This window comes from Mercurialis annua, linkage group LG3, assembly GCF_937616625.2.
Source record: "Mercurialis annua linkage group LG3, ddMerAnnu1.2, whole genome shotgun sequence".
Lineage (NCBI taxonomy): Eukaryota > Viridiplantae > Streptophyta > Magnoliopsida > Malpighiales > Euphorbiaceae > Mercurialis > Mercurialis annua.
Genome location: NC_065572.1, coordinates 71881520 through 71894240, shown reverse-complemented (window position 1 = coordinate 71894240; position 12721 = coordinate 71881520). Strand labels below are relative to the sequence as shown.

Genomic DNA, 12721 nt, shown 5'->3' with positions numbered 1-12721 from the left:
AAATGCTTGCACGATCATGTTAATCATTTAGCTGCAAAATTAGAGTTTTAAATAAAAGGAACTTGATCAAAATTTCATGTCGGTAGCAAAATGTTAAGTACTCTCAGAAATCCAATATATATAAAGGACAAAAAGATATTATTTTTCAAATCGTAGCCGGTGCACTACATTTCTTATTTATACAGAACTATTTTTAATTTCTAAAATGCTCAATCAATGCACTAAAAACCGAACCACTAATCTCATCAATTCAGCCACCGGTTCAAAATTCAATTGGTTCAACCAATTAAATAAAAAAATATTTATAGACAACATCTATAATTCTTTTAAGAATAAATTTTTATATTTAATTTTTTCCTTTGATAATCGGGAAGGGGGAGCATTTTTGGAGGAAATGAACCCACGATCTTAGTAGTTTGCTGCCCATCACTTATATCATTTAAAATATAGCTCATTGGTTTTATTTAAAATTTTAATACTTACATTAATTATAACTAGCAAGTACATAATATTCTAACTAATAAATAAATAATCTTACGGTTTTTACAGTTTAATCAATTCAATATTTTTCGGGCTTTTAGGTTGAACGGTATTTTCAATTTTTGGGAAAAATTGAACCGGGTAACAAGTGGTTCGTAGTTGAACCAGCCGGTTCAGTCCGGTTCCCAAAACACTGTTCTTTAACCACTTAAAAGTGCACACGGTGCAAGTTAGCAATAGGCATCAAAACCCCAAATTAGCTACATACACAGTGGCCCCCCTCCTTTCTATAAATTGAAGAGTTCTCATGTCTCTCTTATCTAACTTAAATCACATACCACCAAATTACTAACTCATCTTAAATCCCAAAAAAAAAAACCATCCCACAAAACATGGCAAAACCTGCTCTTCTTCTGCTAATTCTCTCCGTAGTACTTTACATTTCAAGCACAGAAACTTCTGCTGCTGCTGTTGCTTCTTCAAATTTCATTAAATCCTCATGCAAAACCACCACTTACCCTGCACTCTGCATCCAATCTTTATCAGCCTTCGCCACTTCAATCCAACAAAACCCTCTTCAACTCACACAAACCGCCTTGTCCGTAAGCATAGCCAGTGCCCAGTCCACCAAAACCTTTGTCTACAAGCTGACAAAGTTTAAGGGACTTAAGCCTAGAGAAATAGCTGCCCTTAAAGACTGCTCTGAAGAGATTGATGACACTGTTGATAGGCTAGGTAAGTCTCTTAAGGAGCTCAAGAGCTTGGGTCATGCCAAGGGTAAGGACTTTCAGTGGCATATGAGTAACATTGAGACTTGGGTTAGTGCTGCTTTGACTGATGAGAACACTTGTACTGATGGGTTTGGTGGTAAGGCTTTGAATGGGAAAATGAAGTCTTCTATTAGAGGTAGGATTGTTAATGTTGCCCATGTTACTAGTAATGCTCTTTCTTTGATTAATAAGTATGCCATTAAGCATTAGTGGCTGAGAAAAATTATGATTATAGATAAATATATACTATAGTTGTGAGTTTTGTTTCAAGGAGTTTCATGAAAATCCATCTTGATTATGATGGATCTAGCTATGTAATGGTGGAGACTAGATCTAGCTTGTTTTGAGATGTCTACCTAAGATTGTGAAAGTTTTTGAGTTATGTATAATATGAAACAAATTTGCGTTTCCTTTAATTAGTTTGTTTATTATAAATTAAATTTTTTAAAATTATCAATAAGTTATAACTTGAATGGTATAAAATGTCCGACAATATTTTATCAAGGTTGCTTTCATAAATGATTTCCTATTTCAATAAGAAAAAATAACCTCTTAATTTTCTATGGAATAAATTAGTAGCTAAGTTTGTCAAACAGAAAAGATAAAGAAAAATTGGTTAAAGTGAAAAAAGAACATTACTCCTTGATCGAAGGGAAAGGTTCTTTTTTTTTTTGGCAGCTATACTCCAACATTTTAAATAATAAATTTGAAATATTAAATGTAATTTGTTGATGATTAATTTAAATCAACTTTTCTAAAATGAAAGGTCGGAATTATTTAATACCTATAGATAAAAATATTTATAAAATCCACCCACTAGTTGACGATATCTTCCCATGATTGGAAGGCAGTGTATGGACCCCTTAGAAATTTGTATTTATACAGAATTGGAGAAATATGTGTATAAATTTTATTATATGAAATATAACCATTGACATTATAACTTTCAAATATATAAAATCAATAATTAAATTAAATTTTTATATTTTTTAGTAACATCATTATTTCTGTTCAAGAATGATGTAGTAAACGACTTCTATATAAGTAGTTTAAATAAATTTCACAATAGGCTTTGAATTTCCATAATTCCATTGATCATTAATTTAGTAGAAAGTTATTACATATACTATTTTAAATAAAAAAAATTTATATTTGTCTTAGTAAATTAAAAAATAATAATAATGGAAGGGCGTGAATGAAACCAGGGGCCTCGGGTCGGATTAGCAGACAAGATGGACTTTAGGTAGGGGCCCGCATTCACTTTGAGAACGTGAATGGGTTATACTACGCAGGTATTCTGGATTTTTTGTCGTAACCACGTGACTGGGGCCTGGGGGGTATCATGTTCATGTCCTTGAATTATATAGAATTAAATAAAGCATCATAAGTACGTAGAAAAAACTGCATTCAATTAATTTTCGTTTAATGATGTATTCAAATAATTAATGTATGTAACTGTATTATTTTTATTATATAGTTTTTGGACGGACAGATCACGTGGTATCCTGCCAGATAAATGCATAACATGAAGAATTGACTCTCACATGCAATTCTCTTGAAAATTTTGGCCATTGGGTGTAAATGTAATATATACAACTTACACGCAATCACTGCCTCATTTTTTTTTCTTTTCTAAGCCTCATTTCCTGGATTTTGCTTCCAATTTTAATGTCCTTATCTTTATCTCCATGAAGCATGGAAATGAAGTTATAACTACATTTTACTTTTAAATTTATGCCTAATTTTTTAATTTTTTTTTAATATATTCGTTTTTGGATAAAATAAATTAGAGACTACAATAGATTTATGGCTACACTTAGTGTTTCAAAACTTATTCATCAATTTATAGTTCAATTATTAATTCAATCAATCAATTAAATAAAAAAAATATATATATTATACAATACATATTTTTTGAAATAAACCTACATATTTAAAATTTAAACATATACATAAAGTTTTAATTAGAAAATGAATTTAAATATTAGTAAATGGATTATATTTTAACTAGTAAATAAAGAATCGGATAACTTTTACAGTTTAATTGGTTTGATAATTTTTAGTTTGTATATATATTTTGGTTCAACGATACTGAACAGTGTTTTTTAAAAAGATATTTGAATCAAGTTAGTCGTTAGTTTGCGGTTGAACCGAGTCCATGTAGTGTGGTTCTTAAAACACTGTTTATATAATTATTGAAGTGTCTTCAGTCTTCACGTGAATGCGTGCATACAGCATAATTATATTCCCCACCATTCACGGATTTAGATTCGGAGTTCCTAATTATTTCTCTAACTAAATTAGTAAAAAAGAAATAATTAGGCCCCTAATTCTACTGTTTAATGTTGCTACGGGTCGTAGTCTAGTAATAGAAAAGTATTGCTTGAATCTATAAATAAGTCCCATATGTATTGCATCAACTTTTTAATTATAAAAAAAATCTTAACTGGATCCTACTCCTAGTCATAGATAAGTTTTTGAAGACGTTGTACATTAATTTGATAACAAAGGTTTATTTTGCCTTCAAACTTGGTATAAATGATCAAAAAAAGTTAAATTCGGCTTTAGAAAAAAAATATCCTCAAACTTGATATTCTAACTCATGTTCTCCACAAAGATAAAATGGTAAAAATAAGCAAAGGACTTTATACAAATTGAAGTTGCCACATAAAATTTATTAGACAATATGGAGATGGAAGGATAAAATAAGGTAAAATATTAAGTTTTTTTAATGAGTTAAAATATAAAATTTAGAAGTTTTTTTTTTCTTTCAAAGCATTGTAACTAATCTTTTTTTTATATTTTATGCCATTTTTTTAAAAAGTGTTTTTTTTAAAGCCACAAAATTAGTGTTTTCAATATTTTATGCTAATTTCTTTTTTATGTTTATTTTATGCTAAATTTAAAGGACAAAATGAATTTTTGTTGATTAATTTGATCATTAAAATAGAAAATACTACAAATTGATCATCACACACATGCACAAAGAAAAAGAAGATTAGCACTAGTAATTAAGTTTATTAACAAGTGCTAAAGCATTACTAGTTAGCCTATTAATCTTCAATATACTCTTCTTAATCTTACTCTTAACTTTAGAACTCACTTTAATTCCTTCGAATCCATCCGTACACGTATTCTCATCAGTAATCGCAGCACTAATCCACGTCTTAATATTATCAATCTCAAACGCCTTATCAGCAGCATTTTTTAGATTCTTCAAAGCCCTCAATGACTGCTTAATCTCATCAATGCTTTCTGCAATTTCATAACGGCAATCTTTAATAACGGCAACGTCACTCTTGCTCAATCCCTTCAGCTTTAACAGACTTCTAACGGCAGTGGAAGTGTAGGTGACGGCGTTGAGGGTGATGGCTAATGCTGCATTGCAGAGCTTGAGGTCGTTAGTTTGGATGGTGGAGGTGTAAGGGGAGAGTGTGGCGTAGCATAATGATGGGTATGTAGTGGAATTGCAAGCGGTTTTCAGGTATGTTTTGTAGGTTGTTTTTTTGGTGGTGGCTGATGAAATTTGTATATTTGATATGAATAATAGGGAAGTAATGAGAAATAATGTAGAGATTTGAAGGCATGGATTGCTCATTGTTTTGGTTTTAACTTTTAATTTCTTTATTTCTGAATTAGTGTTGTGCAATGGGGAGAAATGAGTTGCATATTTATAGGGAGTGAGAATTTTTTTCAGGTGGATCTGTTTGTGTATCTTGGAAGTTTGAGCTGTTATTAGTTTGTTAAATTAATGAAAATAAGAGTTGTTTGATTGGCATTAATTATTTGAAAAATGCTATTCAACCCGCCATATTGTACCACCTTGTCCCTCCTTATGTGGCAACATTTAATTCGTCAAATCCATCTCCAAAAGTGTATATTTTAAATTCCAACTTTTAATTCATTTACTTTTTTAATGACACGTAAGGTGGGTTAAAGAAGGTGGATTAAAAAGGAGGGTTATATATTTATTTATAGTTAATTTGATGGAAAATTCTATTTTTTTTGCCAAAAGATGGAAAATGTTACTCCCTCCGTCCATTTTTAGTTGTCTTTTTAAGCAAATATTTTTGTCCATCAATAATTGTCACTTTAAGAATTCTATGTGACTTTCACAATAGTATTCCAAATTTGACCTTCTTATTAAATCACTTTATTACATGATAGTTCAATTTTTAAAGTTAAATCATCCAATAGTGGGTTAATAACTCTATTTTCAAAACTAAATTTATCAATAGTGGAGTTTATTAATAGGGTTATATTAGTCTTTATGTTTATAATTTAAGATAAAAGAGGCACTTTCTTAATCTTAGCAATTTAGTCTAAAGCGACAACTAAAAATGGACGGAGGGAGTATTTAATCTATCATTTTGTAACATTTTTATTGTCCCTCCTTACATGACAGCATTTAATTCGTTCAATTATCCTCCAAGAGTCTATATCTCAAAAAAAACTTTAAATGCATCCATTACTATGTTGCCATATGGTGGGTTAAAAAGAAGGGTTATATAGTATTATTCTAATTTAATTACTATTCATACGCTAAAAATAAAGGGATATAACCATTAATGCTAGACTAATATATCCATTTCCTATATATATACCTATAAGGTTACAATAGTAAAGTCCAATTATCTAATAATAAAATAATTAATGTTATGTCATTCTATTCGAATAGATTATATTCGTTTATCACAATTCAATCATATATAGATGGAAATTCTATCACATTTACAGTGAATAAAAAATTTCTTATTACGCAGCTCGATAATTACGTATCCGATCTAGGGCTGGCAATTGCGCACACGACCCGTGAACCCGACACGACACGACACGAAGTTAAGCGGGTTCGGGTTGAACTTATATGGGTTTGGGTCATAAACGGGTCAACCCGTTTATGACACGGTGACCCGTTTATGACCCGGTTAAATAGCGGGTTAAACAGGTTAAACTCGCCTAACCCGCCTAAGACACGTTAAGACACGTTTAAATCTATATATTAATATTATTAATTAATTAAATTATATATGACCAAATATTACTCATGTAATACATATAATTTATTAATTGTTATTTGTTGTATTAAGATTTATGGTTATTTTAGAGATTTGTTATTTGATTATACTCATTTAATTAAAAAATTGTGTTAAATGGGTTAAATGGGTTATTAATAAACGTGTTAAACAGGTTAAATATGTGATATGTTATGACCTGTTTTACTAAACGGGTTAAACAGGTCTAAACGTGTTAACCCGTTTATTAAGCGTGTCGGGTTAGGGTTTGACATTTTGACACGATTAGTTAAACGGGTCGTGTTCGGGTTGGAGAAATCTGTCTATTTATAAATGGGTACACGACACGTTTATGACACGATGACACGAATTGCCAGCCCTAATCCGATCTATATAAATTAATTATATTATCAGTGTAAGAACTTTTCTACGTATGTAGGTAGGGCTCTTCGTGTCATCGTATTAAACGTGTTATGTACCCATATATAAATAGACATATTTCTCCAACCCGAACACGACCCGTTTAACTAATTGTGTCAAAATGTCAAACCTAAACCCGACACACTTAATAAACGGGCTAACACGTTTAGAACTGTCTAACCCGTTTAGTAAAATAAGTCATAACAGATCACATATTTAACATATTTACGTTTATTAATAACTCGTTTAACCCATTTAACCTATTTTTTAATTAAACGAATATAATCAAACAATAAACCTCTAAAATAACCATAAATCTTAATACAACAAATAACAATTAATAAATTATGTATTATATGATTAATATTTGGTCACATATAATTTAATTTATTAATAATATTAATAAATAGATTTAAACATGTCTTAGGCGGGTGAGGCGGGTTTAACCTGTTTAATCCGCTATTTAACCGTATCATAAACGGGTTGACCCGTTTATGACCCGGACCTATATAAACTCAACCCAAATCCGCTTAATTTCGTGTCGTGTAAGAAATTGCCAGCCCTATATGTAGGTTGTATGCGTGAATTTTTATTTTTATTTTTAGATTAGTATTTAAAAGTGCACCAAAAACACTATGTAATTTGATCACTGCATAAAAATTCACCAACTTTACACGTTTTTTTAATTTAATCACTGCATAAAGATACACCAACTTTCATTTTTTTCCAAATCCATATACGGTGTTGATGTGACTTTCATTTCTTATTTAAAAATGACCTCCACCTCAGCAAATTAGACCAATGAATGAGTGTCATCTCAGCATAGTGTATGGATTTGAATAAAAATAAAAATTGATGTATTTTTATGACAAATTATAAAATGCGTGATTAAAGTGAAAAAACGTGTAAAGTTGGTGAATTTTTATGACATTACCCTTTAAAAATACTTGTTTTATATATTTTAAAAATTTAAAACACTAATGTAAAATAATTAAATGTTTGGATATTAAAATATATATTTTGAAAAGTTGAGATACTAGTAATTTAATAAAAAAAATAACAAACATTTGTATAATGTATTTGAAGGGAAATTAAGAAAGGAGTACAGAAGGTTTTAGCCTATAATTTGCAACTTTAGATGGCAAATGATTCTAAATGTCCTTGTTCTTCGTACGAAGTGATTGATTAGGGTTTGACATGAAATTAACAATTAAATACAAAAACAAACCGTATGTTGTACATGTATTATCCAATTATTAGACTAAATAATTTTATTAAACTTAAAGCAATTGCATAAGAATTTCTACATCCAGTTAATTAAATATGTTTTAGCAGCTAATTACATAACAATGGAAGAGAAATAATGGAAAAAGGCATGTGGACACCCTACAAGGCAGAGGGCTATGTTTGTAAAAGTCAAAATTTTCTGAGCATCTCACATCACATGTTCAATGGCCACCGATAGTTTCTGCTGAACCGGAGGCGTTGCCTCTGCAAAATCATCTCCTCTGTTACTTGCATCTCCTAATTACCCCAAGTTTAGATAAGATAATCTTTGAGTTAACTCAACTACTAAAATTTGACACACATGCATTGTACTAATCCCATTATGAATCCCAAAAGAAAAACAGAGATTGTTCCCTTTTGTTTATTATATCCAATTATATTTAATATTAATGTCTTATATAATATACAATAAACTAATAATTTTAATAATTAATAAAATTTTAATCCACAATAAATATTAATTATTAGAGATTCCGACTGTATGTTTGAACTTCACTTTCCAATTCCGCATAAGCACAGACCTGATTGCAACACAATCGAATAGTGCATGTTGAATTAGAACTAATGAACCTAGAACCTAGGTAGCACGGAAACAGAAACGAGAAACGGAAACGACACGAAACGGACACGAGGAAACAAGATTTTTTTAAAATAAGGGACACGAAACGTGGGGGATACATGTAAATAATAAAAATATAGGAATATATTTGTAATATTTAAAATTATAAAATACTATATATATTAAATTTTATTTATACATTTATGCCAATTAATAAAATAAATCAAATATAATTAAACTCAACAAAAATAAAAAGATAAGTTTTATTCTAGATAATGTGAACGATAAATTTTTTGGGTAATTGATTAAAAAAAATTATATGTTGAGTATATTTTAGATTTTTTTGCAACTATTTTTTCTTTATTTACAGAAACGGCCCGAAACGTTTCTTTATGAGTTTCCGAGAGTTTCCGATTTTTAAAACGTTTACGAAACGCGACACGCAATTTCGTTGAAGTTTCCGTGCTTTTTAGCCTAGAACTAATACTGATTTTATTAGTTTCATTAGAGATAAGAGGCAAATGCCCCTCCTAGCCATCTACTTCTGTGATACCAGAAAGTCATGACCTATGGAAGTATTTATGTATTTTTATTTCATGCTATTGTTATTCCATCTTAGCTAGATTGTCGTGTATTTAATTTTTAGGCTAGAAAATAAGTCAATTGTTAAGAAGTAGCTTAGATTAGTGTATAAACGTGCCTACCATTTTTAACGAGCAAAAGGACAATTAAAATAAGCTTTAGATCCTCTTTTCATATATCCATTGTATCATCATTCCCTTTTCCTTTTTGGACTTAAGAAATTAAACTATAGTGTTTAATTAGAGATGTTAAAGAGATGAAACATTAAATGTTCAACTAAAAAGTTATAAATTGAACCAATGTTAAAATGTTAATTTTTTTTATATCTAATTCTTTTAAAAGTTGCTAGTCTTCACAATTTGACTAATTTATTTGAAAATCTATCCAATTTAATAAAATTGATTTAATTGTATTATGGGACAATTGAATATATTTGTTTTTGAAAAATTGGAAAGAATAATAGTTGTCAATTCAGATGCCGCATGATTCAGATAAATACATTTTAAATTATATTAATCTTGAAAATTGTATATATTTCTAACGCATCGAACAAGTTAAAATAAATTTATAACTTTTAAATTTTTTGGATAGATTTAAAGAAAATTAAGTTTTTAACACCATTAGAACTTTTAATAATATCTTTTGATTGAAACAAGTTAGATTTGGTTACAAATAAACAAAAGGCTAATTATTAAAAAAAAATCCAGAACTTTATGAAAAGTGGCAATTTAAATCAAATCTTTTAATGTTGTAATAATATCCCGATTTTATTATCTCACATCAATTCTATCTAATTTCTTTCTATTCAGTTATTTATCCAAATTTTCAGTTGAATTTACTAACTCCATAATTAAGAAAATCCATTTTTTAGAATTATAAAATTTAACTTCTATTCTAATTAAATAAAAAAATAGGTTAATATCTTATTCTAAATTCTCTAACTTTCGGTAGTTGAAGTAAAATAAAATAAAATTTGAAGTTAAAAGTGATCAAAAAATCTAAATAAAGCAAATATGTATTGTATTGAGGTGAAAAATTTAAAATATTAAAGTGATTGAAAAAATGATTAGAATTACAGCAAAATAACAAAATCAAGACATTATTATAAAAATTAAAAAATTTAGTTTAAATTGCAACTATCTATAAATTAAGTTTGACTTTTTTCTTACAATATTTAGGCCATAAAAAATTGAACAATTTTTTTTTTTTTCCTTATTTTGATTATGCCTAGTTAGCAAAAAAAAGTAGTTATCAGACCTTATAAAAATGTACTTATCGCATGGTTGGAACATAAATTTAAAAGGTTGAACATTTTTTATTAAGCCAAAAATATATAACATATAACATATATAGTCAAGCTGAAAACTTACAAGATGTACATATACATGCTAATTAGTTAAAACAGACATTATTTTCCGATGGAAAAAATGGAATTAGAACTGAATTAATAAAATGCACTCATCTAATTATACATAACTAATTAATTATCCCTAATCGGAACAAGCTAATTAAGCTATCTTATTTATAAGAGCTAAAGCATTACTAGTTAACTGAGCAACTTTTTCAATAAACTTCCTAATAGTATCCCTAACCTTACCATTCACACCACTCCCTTGAAATCCATCCATACACGTGTCCTCATCAGTCAAAGCAGCACTAACCCAAGTCTGAATATTACTCATTTTCATCTCAAAATCAGGGCCATCCAAATCCCTCATCATCATCAAAGATTCCTGAAGCTCATCAACCGAGTCCTTCATATTCTGCACACAGTCTTTAATGGCGCCAGCTTCTTTAGGCATGTTATGGGCCTTCAGCATCTTTAGTACATTTTCTGAAGTTGACTTGGCACTTTTTAGGGTTACATTTAGAGCTGCATTGGCTAATTGTAGAGGGTCATCTTGAATGGTATTGGCATAAGATGATAGGGTTTGGTAACATAATTCAGGGTACCTTGTAACTCCACATGATGTTTTTATGAAATCATCACTTGCAGAAAAACAAGTGTTTGTAATGAAAAGGAATGGTAGAAGTAGAATAATGTGATTGATTATTGGTGTATGCATTTTTGTAGGATTTTAAGGATTGATGTAGTAATGTAAGAATTGCAAGGTAGCTAGATGTAGGTAGGAGAGCAAATGATTTATAAGATACATAGAAGTGATGTGCATTCGGTTCAAACTAAATTGAATCGTAAAAAATATATTATTTTTCTTTAGATTGAACCAAACCAAACCAATCGGGTTGGTTTGTTTTTTGGTACGTTTTTATACTTTATTTCATTTTAGTTTGGTTAATGAATATGATTTTAGTGACATTAAAAGGTTTTTAAATAATTTCTATCAAATTATACAAATATGACAAACGATTTTTGATTTGTATTATCAAATTGTCCAGCTCGCTATTTTTTAGTGACAACATTTCCTTTTTGTTGAAATAAAATTGAAGTTTAGCTGCCAAGATAAAACAAATTAAAATTCGGTAACTAAAAAGAAAAACAAACGAAGTACAATGGTCTCACGATAATTTTTCTATTCTTTTATGTCGAAAACAGAACATTATAACCAAAAAATCAATTTTCTTTTTATATCAATCCGAATCGAGTTTATTTGTTGGTTTGGTTCGAATTTTGAATACTCCTAGATGTCCTACAATTGAAGGGAACTTTATGGGCAACTGTATGGACATCTTGAATTATTGATTGGTGAAAAGGATGAAGAAGGCCATCCTTGTATAGAGAAAGAGATAGGGTAGGAGTGATTCACATGCACTGCCATTATTTTATAATATATATATATATCAATCAAGAAACCAAGAAATGATTAAAAAGATCACGGAGATAACCATACAGTTGAGCAGTTTATAATGTTCTGGTATGTGCTGTGGACTGTGGTCCTTTTTTCATGCAATATAAAGACAAGTTTGTTTGATAAAATTTCGTTGTTCTTTGGAAGCTTTTGTCTCATCGGTCGTTTTTTAGTTGGATGATCATGTTTTGGTTCAACCAAAAGGTGGATATAAGTTAAATTGCTAACTTTAACGTGAGCTCTTTTGCAATAATTCGCAGCTGTTTCTGCACTAAGGACGAAAAAAATAAGGATCAAATAAGATGGTGATGCAAATTTATCTGTTTCAACAGAAATAATTTTTTTGGATTTAATAGCATCACGAGAATTCAAAATGGGAAAACTACAAAAGATGCATTCCACATATACTTTTAAGTCCTAATAATAATAAAAATATACCTATCTTTTTGACATTTTTGTTTATTCCAAACTTTTAAAATTATAAAATTTATTCAATTTTCAGTTTTAATTATACCTATAATTTTAAAGTGGCAGAAGGTATAAAAAAACCTCAACTTTTTCTCAAAAGTACAAATTAGCCCTTTTACTCTTTTTGGGCACAATTAAACCCTCATGTTTTTAAAATTGACAATTAAACTCTCGTTGTTTTAAAATCAAATAAATAAACCCTTATAATTTACTTTTTGGACACTTACCCCCTCAAATTTTCGGTAAATATTTTAAACATTAAAATTATTTTTTAACTTTTTTCCTATATAATCTGAGAGACATGTCAGCAATTAACGAGTGTTTTTAATGGTGTTG

At 29.2% G+C, this 12721-nt stretch overlaps 3 protein-coding genes across 3 annotated transcripts; 1 reads left to right on the top strand and 2 right to left on the bottom strand.

Annotated features, from left to right (window-relative positions):
* The first annotated feature begins 793 nt into the window (after window positions 1-793).
* LOC126673473 (21 kDa protein-like) lies at window positions 794-1666 on the top strand. The gene has a single exon (XM_050367629.2). The coding sequence runs from the start codon at window positions 873-875 to the stop codon at window positions 1458-1460; it is 588 nt and encodes a 195-aa protein (XP_050223586.1). The 5' UTR covers window positions 794-872; the 3' UTR covers window positions 1461-1666.
* Window positions 1667-4151: 2485 nt separating this feature from the next.
* LOC126672958 (pectinesterase inhibitor 4-like) lies at window positions 4152-4986 on the bottom strand (the record flags this gene model as incomplete). Its single annotated transcript, XM_050366903.2, has 1 exon — window positions 4152-4986. A coding segment is annotated over one exon (732 nt), but the record flags the coding sequence as incomplete, so codon positions are not given.
* Window positions 4987-10440: 5454 nt separating this feature from the next.
* LOC126673925 (21 kDa protein-like) lies at window positions 10441-11275 on the bottom strand. Its single transcript, XM_050368242.2, has one exon. It carries the CDS (start codon window positions 11174-11176, stop codon window positions 10619-10621), a length of 558 nt encoding a protein of 185 aa, XP_050224199.1. The 5' UTR covers window positions 11177-11275; the 3' UTR covers window positions 10441-10618.
* Between the last annotated feature and the right edge of the window lie 1446 nt (window positions 11276-12721).